Here is an 18,206-nt window from a genome sequence, read left to right on the forward strand (position 1 = left end):
CCTCCCATGGCTCCTCTTCCTCTCACTCTCTCAGCTGAGAACCTTGCCTTATATTTTACAGAAAAAAATTGGGGCCATTCCCCGTAAGCTTTTTCTTTCCTCTTCCTCATCTCTTATCACTCAAATGTCTTCTGCCATTTCTTCTCCTTTATCCCTGTCTCACTGCAATAATTAAATGAAGTGGTCTTACTCTTTACCAAGGCTAACCCTTCTACTTGTTCAAGTAATTCCATTCCATCCTGTCTCCTCTAACAGATTGCTCCCTCTGTCATCTCCACTCTTTCACTTATTTTCAATCTCTGTCTCTCTGCTGATTCATTTCTTACTGCCTACAAACATGCCCCTCTCTCCCCTATCCTAAAAAAAAAAAACCCCAACCCCAAACTACCTTAATTGATTCTTCCATCCCTGCTAACCATTGCCTTGTATCTTTTTTGCCCTTTGCAGATAAGCTCCTTGAAAAGATCATCTACAAGGTGCCTCCATTTTCTCTCCTCTTATTCTTTTCTTTCTTTTTTTTTTTTTAAAGCAATTGGGGTTAAGTAACTTGCTCAAGGGTACACGGCCAGTTATTTCTGGATGTGGTGCTAAGTATCTGAGCCGGGATTTGATCCCCAGGTCATCCCGACACTGGGGCCGGTGCTCTTACTCGCTGAGCCACCTGGCCGCCCCTAAGCAATTGGGGTTAAGTAACTTGCTCAAGGTTACACAGCCAGGTGTTTCTGGGTGGGTGCTAAGTGTCGGAGCTGGGATTCGATCCCCAGGTCATCCTGACACTGGGGCCGGTGCTCTTACTCACTGAGCCACCTGGCCACCCCTAACTCTTATTCTCTTCTTAACCCTTTACAGTTTGGCTTATTACCTTATCGTTTCACTGAATCTGCTCTCTCTCAAGTTAATATCTTTTAATTCCTAAATCCAATAGCCTTTTCTCAATCTTCCTTCTTTCTCCTTGACACTCTCTTCTCTCTAGGTTTTCTGGATACCATTCTCCTGGTTTTCCTCCTGCCTATCTGACCACTCCTTCTCTGTCTCCATTGCTGGATCTTCCTCTGATCGTTCCTTCTAACTGTAGGTATCCCACAGGATTGTGTCTTGTGCCCCCTTCTTCCTCGACACTTTTCTTGAGAATCTCATCAGCTCCCATGGATTCAATTACTGTTTCTAAGCTGATGATTCTCAATTATACCTTTTCCTGCCCCAGTCTCTCTGCTGATATCCAATCTGACATCTCTGTCTTTCAGACATCTTAAAATAGCTTCCTGGCTATTCTATGAATAAGACCCTCCTTATTTCAGTAGATGTCTTAAACTTAATATGTCCAAAACAGAATCCATTATCTTTGCTCCTAAACTCATGGACCTCCTACCTTCCCTATTACTGTAGAGATCCAACATCATCCTTCAAATCCCTCAAGCTTACAAACTAGGAGTCATCCTGGATTCCTCACTATCTCTCTTCTCCAATATTAAAGTTATTGCCAAGGCCTACCAATTTCACCTTTGTAACATATCTTGAAGGTGCCACTTCTTCTCCCCTGACACAAGCATGATTCTAGTGCAGTCTCTCCTCACCTCACACTTTAAATTATTGTGACAGCCTGCTAGTGGGTCTGCCTGCCTCAAACCTCTCCCCACTGTAGGCCATTCTCCAATCAGTCACTACAGTGATTTTTCTAAAACACAGCTCTGGTCACTCTTCTACTCAGTAAACTCCAGTGGCTTCTTGTTGCTTCCAAGAGCAAATACTTTGGCAGTCAAAAGCCTTCAGAACCTAGCCCACTCCTATCTTTCCAGTCTTCTTACTCCCCCTACCCCCCAAAATGTAATTTTTTTTGCTTTTTTTTGGGGGGGGGAATTGAGGTTAAGTGACTTGCCCAAGGTCACACAGCTAGTTTTGTGTTAAGTGTCTGAGGCTGGATTTGAACTAGGGTCTTCCTGAATAGAGCCGGTGCTCTATTCACTGCGCCACCTAGCCACCCCTTAACACCATGTACTCTTTAATACAGAAACATTGGTCTCCTTCCTAGCTATTCTATGAACAAGACACTCATTATTTCAGCTTCAGACATTTTTTCCAGCTGTCTTTCATGCCTAGAATGCTCTCCTTCTTCCACTCAGACTACTGATCTCTCTGGCTCCCTTTAAATCCAAATTAAAATCCCACATTGTGCAGGTAGCCCTACATAACTCATCTTAATTCCAGTGCTTTCCCTCTTTTAATTATTTCCTATTTAACTTGTATATAACTTGTTGTATTTATGTGTGCTTGTGTGTCCACACACACGCACACACACACACACACACACACACACTTGTTTGCTTGTTGTCTTCTCCATTAGACTGTGAGCTCCATGAGGGCAGAGTCTCTTGCTTCTTTTCGTATGCCCAGCACTTATTACAATGTCTGGAACATGGTAGGCTCTTCATAAATATTAGTTGATTGGTTAATTGACTTAGAACGTGATGATTCCTCGGAAGGCATTTAATCCAACACCTTATTTATAGATGAGGAAACTAAGGCCCAGAAAGAGTAACTGACCTAACAAGGGTCACTTTAATAGTAACCAACTGAACTGAATCTGAATCCAAGTTACCTGATTCTAAACCCTTTCTGCTGTAACATGTTACCTTGGATAATATAAATTCTTTAAAATTGTTGGTAAATTTAATTTTGATTTTTCCTTCAATAATTTTTTAATTTCTAGTCAAACTATTTAAATTAAAATTAAACTAAAGTTAGAGCATTGGGAGAGAACGTATAGAATTTAATTAAAATTAAGATGTTCAGAATTAAGTCTTTAGTTCATACAGTCAAGCATTTATTAAGTAACTGCCTGCTATGTGCCAGGCCCTATGCTAAGTGCTGAGGGTACAAAGAAAGGCAACAGATAGTCTTTGTTCCCGAGGATGAGATAGACAACATACAAACAACTATATACAAACTATGCATAGGACAAATTGGAAATGATCAACAGAGGAAGGGTGCTGGAAATTACAGAAGATCAAGAAAGACTTCCTGTAGAAGACGGCTTTTAGTATCCACAGATCTGGTAGAGAGTAATCGACATATTAACATCGAGACTGATCCCTAAGTATGTTAGAAAGTCTTTTAGGAGTAGGGTTAGCTACTCTCATCCCCCACTCTCCCAGTTCATTGCTTCCTAAGATTAAAAATTAGTATAAGAAGAGCAGCAGATGGCAGTTTACCACAGCTGGAATAAGGCTTATTCCAAACATATCCATTTTTTTAATGGTCAGTTTTAACTGGAGACTGTGATATGTATCATTTATACCATCTAAATATCTGAAATTCAGCTGACCTCTTAGACCTACCCTCTTCTCCCACACATTTCATCATTTGCCCTTTTGTTTTGTTTTGTTTCTCAGCTAGATTTTTTTTTCCAGTGATTTTTCATTTGACCTTTCTGTGTTAAGTTGGCAAATGTATCACACATATCCACACACACATACCCATACCTCCCCCTCTCTCTTTTTCCCTCTCATATGCCTTCACCAGCAATATTAAGAAAGAAATATGATTATTGTTGTTTTCTTAATTTAGCAATTCACTTTCTGAAGTTATGCAGCTTGGCCAGTTATTTTTTCATTGATTGGACAATGCTATTTTGTAAAATTAATAGTTTCTCTTCCATGATGTTGTCAGAAGACTAACTCAGTGTCCAGTGCAATAACCATCCAAAAACTTTCTTCTGCTTTAATACTTTTCCTTTATAATCTATGAAACCATTAAATAACCTAATTAATAAACTCCCAGGCCCCATTATCCACTATTTGGAAATGTTATTATGGCAACTGCTAAGTCAGGCAGAACAAATATTTGTCAGTAGCTTTTGTATTTCCTGTAACATGAAGTAATTTTTATTTTGTGGCCTTTCTTTTGTTGACCATGAATTTGGAACCCTCTTTTCTAATACTTTGAAAAAATATAGTTTTGAAATCCTTTATACATACATACAAAATATGTGATCAGAAAACTACCTTTTCCTGTCAAGTTTCCTTTGTGTTGTGTTTGATAGCTTATGGATCTGCTTTGCCTGGAATCAGTAGTTGGGTTCCACTGATGTGACAAGACATTATGGGCAACACCTAGTTATTATAGGTTCCAAAAGCACAATGTTGCATAGGGCCAGCATAGAACAGTGTTATGTAGTTTATGACTCTCAGGTGGTTATATTAACAGTTATGGCAAAACAACATTGATTAGGGCAACCTTGTGAGGTATGAATACACTGTTCTGTCTTTATCCCAGTTATTAGGGATAGGTAACATTAACTGTATATTGTTTTCTCTGTAGTTACAGAATAAATACATATATAAGGATGGAGAAAAGAGGTAGGAATTGAGTCTGTCATTCTATTGGTATAGGAAAATCTGAGGTGAGGAAAGTCTATCAGTACATATATCTTATATTGGCATTTTCACTGCAATTTATAGATTTAGAGATGTTCTGGGGGTTATGGGAGCTTAGATGACTTGCCTACAGTTGCACATCCAGCGTGTGCCAGTAGCAGGCCTTAAATTCAGGTGTTGCTAGCTTCAGGGCCAGGATTTGTTGTCTCTCACTGGGCTACGTTTTAACACATATGTTCATTTACGTATGTATGCATGCATACATTTTTGAAATATTTTATTAAAACTCTTGCTATTCTAAGCAAGGAATGAACATATATATATTTATATGTGTCTATACATATGTGTATGTGGCATGGTAATAAGAATAAGATAATAAGAACTTACGTGCAAAAGTTCCACCAGATTTTCATTATAGCTAAATTTAAACCATTTAGTTTTAGAAAAAAATTACATTTTAAAAATGAAAATCTTACATTTTTTTTATCCTGAGGCTGAGTCCTTCATAGTACTTTATAAATCTTAATCTAGAAAAGGTACTTAAAAATTATCTAATCCAACCCACTGAATCTAAAGAAACTAAGAACCAGAGAGGTTCTTTGATTTGCCAGAGGTCACACAGGTAGTAAATGTCCAAGCTAGGTTTTGATTTAAGTTCAATACTTTTATACACCAATATTACTACATGTAATAGAAAATAATATTGCCACTTTTCAGAATTTTTTAATCAAATCTTAATTTAATAAAAACATTAAAAAGGTCAATGTTTAAGCCCTCCCTCAAAGATGGATATGAATATTTAAATTAAAAAATTCGTCCATCTGCCCACTACAGATTTTTAGATGTATTCTTCTTATTATTTTTCTTAAGTTATTGTGTCTTTGATCGTCTTTACCCTATTAATTATTTGTGATCCCTCCCCCTTACCGATAACCCTAAGTTTATTTTTCTGGATGCTCTGTGATCAAGTCTCCCTTCAATAGAAGTTTTGAAAATGAACCATAGTTAATTGATACCATTTGCTGCAACCCTATGATAGTTCCATATGGCTTTTTTTGTAATACCAGCTGCCTCATTATCAGCTGTCATTGCAAAATCTCTTGATTAAAACCCAAAGATCCCATAGGTACAACAGAATTGCTTCCATTCCTTCAAAAACCACATTTGCCATGGCAGAAATATGAGACCTGTGTTTGTGTGAAGGTCATCTTGTGCAAAATATGTTGATGCCAAGCAAACGTTGGCAAGATAATCACTTGGTAGATGAAATAAACTGGCCTGTCGGAAGCTTATTTGCTTGTGTACTGAGGGAGCAGTATTTTAAACTTTTTTTTTTCATTTTAGAGTATTTATTACTCATTTGCTTGCTACAAATGGAAATGAAAGCTGAGAGCTGGTGCAAATTGTTATTTAATTTTAGTCCAGTATAATTATAGAATAGTACCTTGGCTTATCATAACATTCAGGGAATAAATTATCCTGGATAGCTGAATTTTCTGGACAGCCAAGGATTTATCACTTTTAAGTATCAACCTTTAAAAAAATTATTTTAACCATTTTGGACGGAAATCTTTCTAAAATGTATTATATACTTTTCCACCCTTTTAAAATGATTTAACTTTTTCTTGTTGACTCAGCATCATGATTCAGTTCAAATAAACTTATTAAGCTTCTACTATGTGCTAGGCTTTGGAGAACAAAGACAAAAATGAAATAGACTTCCTTGGAGAAGCAACAGGGCATTGTTTAGCAGCTCTCGAACTTTCTTAGTATGTGGCTGTTTTAAGTATCTCAGTAATTGGTTCTTGGTGCCCTGAGGCCAAAAGAAATGCTTAATGGCTCAGTTTATTAAGTAGTTAGCCCCTCCCCCCCATAAAACTAAATAAGTATTTATGTCCTAACAAGTTAGTAAACATTTGAAAAAATAATAGACATAAATTGAAGGAAAAAAATAATATTTTTATTTCATTTTTTATTAACCACAGTTGCTTACTGTTGGGGTAAGTATACCTATTGGGCACTGTACAACACGCCTTGGAATCAGATTGTACACTGTCACCCTCATGGTTTCACATAGTACTTGTTTTTTATAGCAGCAACTGCTAAAAAACACCTTCTCAAAGAAAGTTTAGTAGATTATTGGCATAGTTGAAAATACAAGTAAATAAAACATATCTTAAACATTCACAAAGAATGACATTATCAAAAGGAATATAGCATGATTTAATGCTAAAACTGTGAACTACCTTGAACTGATAGTTTGCATGGTGTCTAAGAGCTGTCAGGTGTTGGTGGGTTTCCCATGAAAATTTCAGATATCTAAAATACTCCCCAGAACCTCCGTGAGATCCTTGTTGTAACCTAGGACACTACTGCTCTGCAGGGCACAATTTGAGAACAATAGGCATAGTTAAATAGGAAGCTGACCTTGGAACCAAGAATACCAGGATTCAGGTCCACTTTCTGACGCATGCTGACTATATAGCTCTCAGTGGGCTAGGCAACTCTCTAAGGCTATATTTCAGAGAACGAGTCAACTTGCATTGGTAAAAGGAGTTTCCTCATCTGGAAGATCTCTGTACTGCTGCAATCACAGGTCAAGTTCCTATCCACATTCTTGCCTTCAGAGAACTTAGAGTCTACTGAAGTGGTATCAAACCCATCTAGAAATGAGGACCAGTAATCCACACGTAAAGATCCCTGTGCGCTGTCTGTTGACTTAGTTTTAAAATGTATTTATATTTTCGTCTGGTTCAATTACACTCAGGAATGTCCTGGGCCACATGTGGCCTGCTCACTACATGGTTTACATTTCTGATCTACTTGATGACTCTGAACATCATTTTTGCTCTTGCTGTTTTCTCTAAGTTCTTAACATTTATAGGTATGTTAGCACTGATACTAAATGACCCCAGACTACTATGTGTGTGTTTAGTTCTTGCTGCCTTTCCCCCATGGTTTTTTATAACATTTTTACTTTCCACTTGTTTTCTATGAATTCTCAGAACTGTAAATGTGCCTGACTGTAGCATCCTCAACCTCTCTTCTAACTTACTGTTTCTAATTAGTTGTGGTCTTAGGTGCTACATCACCAAGTTTGTAGAAATTGTGTGCAACATGACAGTAAACAGGCTCTGATTGAGGACCTGGCCTGCAGGGTAAAATGCTTGAGCTTTAATACAAGGGATTTTATGTCATCTCTTTTGGATTGTTCTGAGGCCTTTAAAAAAAAATCTCATTTCCTGGTTCTTACCTGTGTTATAGATGACACATGATTAATTTTTATGTGAATTTTTCCCGAATTTATCTGTTTTGTAAATTTAGTCTTTTGTGTATTGATTTTCTTCATTTTAGTCATACAGGTGAAAATGATCTCTTTCCTGTCAAATTTCTTGTTGTGCTGTTCTTGGCTCTCTTTTGCTCCATCTAGCTTACTTATATATGCTGTTCTACCATTTCTCCCTAACTCTCTGCCCTATTCCAGCTCCATTAGATTCTAAAGAATCACCATCATTTTTGTATTGGTTGACTTACTGAGTATTTAATAACTTAAAAGAGCTTAAGAATCTTCCCAATGTGATTCCTTCCATAAGGAAAACAAAGCAGTTTTTATAATAACTATAACTAGCCTCATATCATTTCAACAAATATTTATTGAAGTGCTTAGTATGAATAAAACATCATATTAGGTACTAGGAATCCATGAATGGTAAATGACAGTCCTTGTCCTCAGGAAGTTTATACTTTGAGTCAGGGAGTGGCAGGATGCACAAATGTATAAGCCAGAAGGACCAAGAATGCTCTAGGAAAATTTTAGGAGAAGGAGAATAGACTTTTACTTCCATGTGATCAAGGAAAGCTTCATGGAGGAGGACACCTGTTGGGGTTCCAGTCTCTCCTGATTGAATATAACCTCCTTGGGAGCAGAGATTGTTTATTAGTTTGTCTTTGTATCTCTAGGACCCAGTACAGTGTCTCCCATATAGTAAGCATTTGAGAGATTCTTTTGGATTGGTTCCTTTCTAATGAAATATAAACAAAGATATCCTGAAACTTTTAATTTACTTGGATCTGGATAGAATCTTCCAGATGAAACTGTTGATGCCAGAATAGTAACAAAACATCTATTATTTTTGTGATGCTGCATAGGTCTTAGAGTGCTTACACTTATATTAGGCTTATTGGATCTTCACAGTAATAACCCTGTAAAGGCAAAGAACCAGGACCAGAACCCAGGTCTTCTGATTTCTAGTTCAGTATTCTTTCTGTATCAGGAAATTCTTCCTTTCAAAATGGAAGAAATAGGATATATTCCAGTTGTTTGTATTGAAATCTCCACTTGTCAATAATCTGGAAGTCACGTCTGTCAGTCATCTAGCATTTATTATATTCCTACTATAGGTCAGGCACTGGGCCAAGTACTCTGGGTACAAAAAAAAGCAAAAACCAGTCCTGCCATCAAGGAGCTTACATTCTAATAGGAAAATTAACATGTAAATAACTAGGTACCTGCAAAATATGTACAAAGTAGATGGAAAGTAAGGAAGGTACTAGTAGTATCATCTAGGAGTGGGGTTGGGAAAAGGGAGGGGGAAGAAGGTAAAGTCTCCTGTAGAAGCTCCTGTAGAAGGAGCTGAGTTTTGAAGGAAGAAGGCATGAAGGAACAGAACGTTTCAGACTCGAAGAAATCAGGTTAATCTATACACAAATATTTATTGGGCACTTAACATATGCCAAGTACCCTGCCAAAGGTCTAGGGGTCAGCCAGCCCATCCTCACCCCTATTCCATGCCACCCTCCCCAAAAAAAAAACCCAAACCAAAACCATAATCTCTCCTCTCAAAGAGTCTACATTCTAATATGGAAGAACATTTAAGTATTTAGGTACAGTCAAGCTATTTATGAAGATAATCTAAAAGGGGAAAACATTAGCCAAGCTGGTAGGTGAGGGAGAGGGAGGAAAGGAGAAGAACTAGGAAAAGCTGCCTGCAGAAAGAGCTGAGTCTTAAAAGAAATCAGGAAAGCAAAAGGCAGAGGTTTGGGGGCAGAGCATTCCAGGCATGGGAGATAGCTAGTGAAAAAAAAAAAAGGGAAAAGAACTATTTTGTTCAAGAAATTGAAAGTAAGATGGTATAGCTAGATTGCAATGGAGGGCTACAGTATAAGTTGAATGGAAAGATAGGAGGGGACTAGCTTATGAAGAGCTTTAGATGTCAAACAGAAGAGTTTATATTTGGTCCTGGAAGGTAAGAGAGAGCTTCTGAAGCCCGATGAGCATGTGGAGTACATGGTCAGGCCTATAAAATCACCTTGACAGCAGAATGGAAGATGATTTGGAGTGGAGTGACATAGTTGAGGTAGGTAGGCCAGTAGTTGAAATGAGAAAATGATGAGGGTCTACACCAGAATTGTGGCTGTATAAGTAGAAAGAAGGAGTCATATAGGACAAGTGTTTTCAAGATAGAAAAGACTAAATTTAGCAGTGGATTAGATGCATGGGATGAGGATGATATTGCCATTGTAAACTTGGGTAACTGGGAGGGTGACATTGTCTTCAACAGTAATATGGAAGCTGGTTTAAGAAAAGATAGTAAGTTCTGTTTTGGACATGTTGAGTTTGAGATGCTCACATGACATCTAATTCAAGGTGTCCAGTAGGCAGTTGATAACGCAAAAGGGTATGAAAAGTTAGATGAAAAAAGTTGCTGATGTTGCCAGTGTTCATGAATCTTATTATAGATGGGATATAGAAACTTTAAGAACACATTTAGAAATTTCACAGCAGAGTAGCAGATGAAATTCTGCTCTAGTAGGTTTAAGTAACAACTGTGAAGAAGACTTATTCTTTTCCAAACTAATCTGCTGTACACTGATATAGGTACTCAGAAATAACCCCACGCATATCAGCACAAAAATGATTGAATCATTGGGTGCTTAAGTAAGTAGTATTATAAGAGAGAATTTATCTCTATTGATTCATCATAGAACTGATCAAGCCCTTATGAATAAATTCCAGTATAGAACTTGTTAATTCCAAGAAGAATTTAATATTCTGAAAAGAGCACAAAGTAGTGATTAAAAATTAGCTTTGTTGGCCTTAATTAGCTAGGAGAAGGAAGGAATATTAATAATAATAATATTCAAGTACCTGACAGGTTCTTTGGGATTTTCTCTGTCTGCTTCAAGGTTTGATTTAGAAAAAGTGGATTCACTACAACGGTAGTCTTAAGTAAGGATTATTTCTCACATATATAACTAACTCTACAATAGAATTCACTTGCAATTAATAAAACTATCTAAACTTTTAAGGAATACATATAGTTTATTATAATTAACCTCACTAGTAGACAAGATTTTTTTGTTTAGAATGGTATAAATAACATTTAAATTTATTTTTATTAATAGTAATAATAAGCTAGTGTTTATATAGCGCTTTAAGATTTGGAAAACACTTTACAAATCTTATCACATTTTATCCTTACTATAACCATGATACTCTTATTATTCCATTTTATGGATGAAGAAACTGAGACAGATAAGTGAAGTACCCAGCTAGTCATACAGCTAGTAAGTGCCTGATTTGCACTCATGTCTTCCTGACTCTGGGTCCAACGCTGTGACACTTCGCTGCTTCTAGATGTTTATATGTTTATAGCTATTTAATTGAATTAAAATGGGGAGAAGAAGTAATAATAATAAACATTTTTATAGTAGCCACTGTGGACGAGGCACTATGATAAGTGCTTTTATGATTATTATCTCATTTGATCCTCACAATAACCCTGGAAAGTAGGTGCTATTGATATACTCATTTTACAATTGAGCAAACGGAGACAAAGGTTAAGTGACTTATCCTGGTCACACAGCTAGTAAGTATTTGAGACAGATTTTGAACTTTTATCTTCCTGACTCTAGGTCCAGCACTCCACCAACTGTGCTGCTTATCTGCCTAAGTGTTTATATCTATTGATTTTATTACAAAAGGGAAGAAATAAGCTCATTGTTGAACATTCAAAAGCTAAAATACCTGTTCATATTATATAAACAGTCCTGAGAATTGAAGATGTAAAATAGTGTTTTCTTTAGAGTTCATAGTCAAAACAAGATTTATTTCCCAATTCTGACTGACATTAATTTGACAAAAATTTGTTCTTTTTGAGTAGATTGGCATAAAGTAAAAATCATTGGCATAACCATCTTGAACCATATTGAGATTTTCAAACCATACTGAAACTTAAAAGGTGTCAACTAGAGATAGCACAAGATGGTTTTGATCAATTGCATGAAGATAGGTTGCTCTGTCAAAACTCAGTATCACCTAAAATGAAGTATTGCCTGCCAACCTTAGAAATAAGAGTGAGTTGCCTGATCCACAGCATGTTACCAGTATAAAAACAGTGCCTTCTAGGGGCGGCCAGGTTGCACAGCGAGTAAGAGCACCAGCTCCAATGTCAGAGATGATCTGGGGATCAAATCCGGGCTTAGACACTTAGCACCCACCCAGAAACACCTGGCCGTGTAACCTTGAGCAAGTTACTTAACCCCGATTGCTTAAAAAAAAAAAAAAAACAGTGCCTTCCCTTAATACTATTCCATGGGATTTGGGTTATCACTAATACAATTTCATAAATTGTTGTTTATAAGATGTAATGTTGTCCTTATAAGAAATGAGGAAAATTATTTGAAAAAGACAAGGAAAGACATTTATGAACTGATGTAGGGGAAAGTGAGTAGAAAAAACAGTTTTTACTGTAGCATCAATATTATAAAAGTGAACAATTTGGAGAACTTATAAACTGATGAATGTACTGAGCAGAACCTTTAATGCAGTAACAACAGTATCAAGACAGATAACTTTGAAAGGTTTGAGAACTATGAACAAAGTGACCATTCATGATTACAGAAGACTTAATGATGAAGCAGGTTATCAGTTACAGAGAGGTCATGGATTTGGGGTACATAATGAAATGTAGATATATTTTTTGGTGCATACACATTGCGTAAACTCGTTTTGCTCAATTCAAATTTGTTAAATTTTAATTTAAATTTTGTTAACATTCAAATTTGTGAAAATAAACTCATTTCCTTTTTTTCATTGGGGGGAGTGGGCAAGATTAAAAAGAGATTTCTGAATAATTCTTTTTTAAAAATAGAGAGTTGGGAGAGTGTTACAGATGAGAAATAATGTGTGAATTTCCTGATGAGGTTACTGTATTTTTAATTGTATTTAATTGTTTTACTTTTGTTATAAGAGACCTGTCACAAAGCAAGAGTAATCTGTAAAAGTTTATGATGTAAAAAACATAACACATCCATAAAATTAGAAGGGTAAAAATTGAAAATAGATAAATAAGATAGTGGGAAAGTCCTACTGTATGCACCGTCACTGAATGTGTCCTGCAAATGGTGCAGTGTGTTTCAAATACTGATGGTTTTGGAGGCTTTCTTGTTGATCGTGAACACTGTGTTTCTTTGTTTGCTTTTACAGGTTGAAGATGGTATGTTTTCTTTGAATCATCCTAATCAGTATTTTTTGGAGAGCCAGAAGCTTCTCAGTGGTGGCCGAGAAGTCAGGAAGGAGTCTAGCCAGCCAGAAGTTTCTCAGGCCAAGCAAAGTGTCCAGAAAACTGCTAATTCAGCATCTCTCCCAGCATCTTTAGATTCTACACTGGAAATGGAAATGGAAGGGTTGGAGGGTTACTTCAGTGAATAACACTTGACTGTCTCCCTTCTTCCTCAGCTTTCAGTTCTTCTTTCCAGGTTTTAGCAGGTTTTTCTAGGTTTTACCCTTCCTAACCTAATTAGTAACAGGAGAGAGTCATTTTCCAGGATGGATATAGTTATTTCATTCATATTATAACCTGAAAGTATTATCTTTTGATTCCTCTTAGTTTAACCAATTGCTTTGCCATTCCTTTTTCTCTCTACCATCCTAATAAAAAATACTGAAATGGAAATGGAAATGTGTACATGTATGAGGGAAACTAATATCCTGAGTTAAAGAGATGACATAACAGTGGATTGAATGTTACTACATTTTAAAAAAATGATATATTTTAGGAACTTCCCAACATGCTGCTCGTTGCCAAACACCAAGAAAAGAGGGGGTGGAAATCATCAGAGAACAGAAGACCAATCCGCAAGACTATTTCTCATCTAGACAATCCCCTCTCTTTTTTATTTTTTTCATAAAAAGGAGAAATCTCCTGCTGAATGGATTGTCATTTTTTTTTAGGTCCCTATGATTGGCAGCAAAATCTCTCAAGTGTGCCATAAATCTGTGACTTGTAAATGCATGGATGAAGGGAAACAAAGAAAGACCTTGTGTATAATCTGGTTTAGTTTTCATTTTCATTCTGAGGCCTCATTATGTAAAGTAATTAAACTTACCAACTTTAATTTTCAGTTTATTCTTTGATAGGTTCACTAAGACTCAAGAGTTGGTAAAGGGCGATGCTTGTATGAGTTAATTTTATCTTCTGTCCTTTAACATGCAGTATTCCAGTGCTTCCTGCTTCTGCTGAGTAAAATCAAATAAGTTTGGTAGCTTATTGGAATCGTAAGGAAAGTAGTATAGTATGAAAAAGAGTATGAGATTTCAAATGCCTCTATTTAGAGCTAGAAGAGACCTTTGAGGTTCACTCCTGTTTACCCAATCCTCTATTTTATGGAGAAGGATCCTGAGCCCCAGAGAAGTAAAATGATTTTAGATCTAGATGATGGGGACCTCAGAGTCCACCTAGTCTAGTGATTTTCCTAAAGTTCCAGTCATGTCACTCCCCTACTCAATAAACTCCAGTGTGGCTGCCTATTACTTTTAGGATTCAAAGCCATTCATAACTTAGCTCCTTCCTACCTTGTCATTCTTCCTATACCTCACTTCTGGCCACATTCTCTGACACAGGCCTCCTTTATATCCCATGAGCCAAGACACCTCAAATCTCGTCTCTGGGCATTTTTTCTGGCTGCCTCCCATGCCTGGAACACTTTTTCTCCTCAGTTCCACTTCTTGATTAACTTCCTTGTCTTCCTTTAAGACTTAGCTAAAATCCTGTCTTTTACAGGAAACTTTTCCAAACCCTCTTAATTCTAGTGCTTTCCCTTTGTTATTTATTTCTTATTTAGCTTGTATATAACTTTTTGTATATATTTGCATATTAAGCTGTCTTTTGCCATTTTTTTTGTATTCCTTAGACCAGGCCTTGCCACTTACTTATCATTCACCAATATCCAAAGGAATGAACCTATGTAAGTTTCAGTTTCCTTCCTTCCTTGCAGTCAGAAAGACCTGAGTTCTAATACTGCTTCATATATGTACTAACTGTGTGATCCTGGGCAAATCACTTACCCTTTCTTAGCCTTACTTTCCTCATCTTCAAAACGGTACTAATAATAGCTCCTACAACACAGGGTTGTTGTGAGGATTAAATAAGATACCATGTAAAATATTTTGCAAACATTAAAGCCCTATATAAATACTAGCTATGATGATGACAAATTATGCTATTGTTCCGTAATTTTCAGTCGTGTCCAACTCTTTGGGATTTTCTTGGCAAAGTCATTAGAGTAGTTTGTGGTTTTCTTTTCCAGCTCATCTTAGCACATGAGGAAACTGAGGGAGCTATTAAGTATCTGAGGTCTCATTTGAATTCACATCTTCCTTACTGCAGGCCCATTGTTCTATCCACTCCATGACCCAGCTGCTCCTGTGACAAATTATATCATTATACAGATAGTTATTTAAATTTAATCTCTTGGAACTGTTTTGTTTGTATATTTTATGGTGGCTATCCCACTCAAGGATTACATTTTAGGAGGTCAAAGAGAAATTTAGATCAATCAACAGGTTAAGCAGCTATCTTGTGCCAGGCAATGTGGTAGGCACTATGGATACCAATACAAAACTGGGACAATTTCTGCCTTCAGGGAACTTACATCCTGCTAGGGGAATATGCTACATTCACAGATAAGTTTCTGTTATGATAGAAGAAGGGAAATAATAAGAATCCCCTTCTTCCCCAGTTCAGTATGGCATCTTTTTTTTGCCGATTGTTTAATAGCTGGCTCCCTTTTTTTAACAAAGGTCCCTTTTTCTACTGTCCCACATTTTCAACCTTATATTTTCCCCCCTCTTTTAAAAATCATACAGTTTCTTCCTGCTTACCTGTTTTGAAGGTTCTCTAGTCATGAAAAGAAGGGAGAAACTGCAGCCTGGTCTACATTCGACCCTCTTCTTAGTATATTTTGTATCTTGGTATTGATTTTAAACTATGAGCCTCCAGAGTCGGGATCATGTTTCTTGCATATCTCAGACGTATTGGCGTTCACAAACAATACTAGTTAAGACATATCATTGTTAGTATTACACACTCATTTGTTTTGTAATAAAGTCTGTGATCTCCTGTTAACTTACGTACATACGGCAGATTATCAAAAAAATCTTAAGAAACGTTGATTAGTGGATACAGCAATGGGGAGGGGATTATAGCAGAAGGCAGAAACTAATGCTCTTCTATTGCTTTGTTCAAGCTGGCAAAGGCAATTTATTTTTCATGCTTCGAGGATCTTGACAATTTTGATTCGTTTTCCTAGTGAGCTGACCTGTTTGAATTGGATGGGGGAAGAACCCCAAAGAAAAAAAAAAAAAAAAACTCAGCTTTCTTTCAAACAGTAGCCAAAGGAAAAGAATATGAGTCTTCCACATCTTTTAACTTTCTGTGCTTTTGTAACCTCTTCAAGCAGGGAGAGGCTGTGTGATAATTGAGAAAAACTGGGCTGGACATTTAAAGCTGGTAGAAGCACTGATATTGTTAGTGCACAACCGAATCATATTGTCTTTCATGTTGCCAGTCATTTTTCTCCTTCTGCCTTAACAGTTAAAAAAAAAAAAGCTTAATTGCAATCTACATAAAAGAACACTGACGAGCTTTTAAGTAAACTTTTAAGTCCACTTACAATATTGTAGAGTTATAAAAAGAAATGGTTAAAGATTTTAAATGAGATGGGGATATGTACCAAGCAAAGGAAAGATCTTTAATTCATATAGAATTTTTAAGAAGCCTAGGGATTTCTTTTCTGTCTAAAAGCAGGCGGGGTGTTTTGCTTGTTACAGTCTGCTGTCTTACTGATACTCAATGACTTTGCAAGCAAACTTCTGTTATTCTTTGCAAAGAAGAAAAGCAAACTTCTGGGATTTCAACTTGAAAGGCGAGATGAGACAACTCTAAAGTTCCAGATTTGGTGAGAGTGTACTGTTTGCAAATTTAATCAAGGTCTTCCACAGGCATCAGCTTGACATTAAATTTAAGTGCCCATTAAAGGGAGAGTTTGACAGCAGCTCAGAATGCAAGGCTTAATCTGAGGACATCTTTACAGCTAGGAGGGGGAAAAAAGTTAAGAAGCCTCAAACCACTGTAGTAATTAGTGCCATTTGCCAGCCTTCCCTTCTAATGCTGGGGAGGGGAGATTAGAGAGAAGGGCTAGAATCTAAATGTGGTAGAATAAGGCAGTGTAGTATAGTGGATAGAACAGTGGGATTTATATCTTACCTCAGACTCTAGCTGTGTGACCCTTAGCAAAAATCACTTAACATCTCATTCCCTATTTCCTTATCTGTGAAATAGAGATGATAATAATAGTACCTGCCTCACCAAGTAGTTGTGAAACTCCATTGAGATGATGTGCATAAAGGACTTTGCAAAATTTAAAACAATTTCTAAACATTAGTTATCGCTATTATTAGAATGCTATCCAGGGAGCCCTGTAAGGATAGAGTGCTTGGCCAGCTGTCATATGGGAAGGACAATAGATCTCAAATGAAGAGGGGAACTGATTATGAGTACTTTTAGCGTGGTGTAGTGGATAGGACACTGACCTTGGAGTTAGTAAGATCTGGATTCAAATCCTACTACAGATACTTACCAACTGTGTGACTGTAGGCAAGTTATTTAGCTCTTCTCTCCCTCAGTTTCCTCTTCTGTAAAATGAGGGTGGGAATGGGGGAGTTGGACTCAAATGGTCTCTGATGTCCTTTCTATGATCTGTGGCCCTTTGATTCCTCTCAGCAGGGCATAAATAATGAACCAGCAAGCTTGAAGAAACTAGATGTTGGTGTGACTTCAAACTATGAGCATGTGGCCCTTTCAAGGCAGATAACATTTGCTAATGGGATGGGAACAGGAAGGACCTCCAGGCAGTACTCTGTGTACTGTATACAATTCAGATCAGCGTGATGACCAATCAACTTCAGAGAATTGATTAGGAAACCTACCCCCCAAAAAAGGTGGTGCACTACAGGTACTAAATAAAGCATTTGAGGTCAGAAGTGGTCAATGTGTCTCGTTTTACTTCATTGTACTTTGTTATAAGGAAGGGTTCTATGTGAGAGGATAATGGAAAATGATAGCAATGGTTGTTTTTTTTTTTTTTAAAGCTTCAATAAAAAAAAATTACACTGAGGATTCTTACTGTGTACTTGGGAAGTTAGTTTATTTGCCCATAAAATCAGGCCTCTTTTTTGTGATCCAGTTCACTTTTGACAAGCAATCCATGGCTACAGTCTAAGGTTTCCCATTGTAATTGACTTTGTAGGCAATTAGCCTTTGACTCTATGGAAAAAAAGAAAAAACATAAATGGTCCCTTCCTTCAAGAAGCTAATATTCTAATGGGAGGGTCAACATATATAAATCAGACAGGAAGGTGGCTTTAGATGGAAAGGCCCCAACACCTATAAGAACTAGGAAAGTCTTAAGAGAAAGTGGTACTTGAGCTCTGTCTTAAAAGAAATTCTTATAGGTGTTGGGGCCTTTCCATCTAAAGCCACCTTCCTGTCT

General features: G+C 36.9%; 1 protein-coding gene across 3 annotated transcripts in view; it reads left to right on the forward strand.

The window, feature by feature from the left end:
* Nucleotides 1–17,831, forward strand: part of PRIM2 (DNA primase subunit 2) — a 357,586-nt gene extending 339,755 nt beyond the window's left edge. For all 3 annotated transcript variants that reach the window (XM_069070685.1, XM_069070686.1, XM_069070687.1), the window contains one exon: nucleotides 12,862–17,831. In XM_069070685.1, coding sequence (XP_068926786.1) covers nucleotides 12,862–13,086 — 225 coding nt within the window. In that variant the 3' untranslated portion in view covers nucleotides 13,087–17,831. The remainder of the gene's footprint in view (nucleotides 1–12,861) is intronic.
* The last annotated feature ends 375 nt before the right edge of the window (nucleotides 17,832–18,206 follow it).

This window comes from Petaurus breviceps, unplaced genomic scaffold (genome assembly GCF_028583685.1).
Source record: "Petaurus breviceps papuanus isolate PSGF00001 unplaced genomic scaffold, PetGlider_PUasm1.0 90822, whole genome shotgun sequence".
Classification (NCBI taxonomy): domain Eukaryota; kingdom Metazoa; phylum Chordata; class Mammalia; order Diprotodontia; family Petauridae; genus Petaurus; species Petaurus breviceps.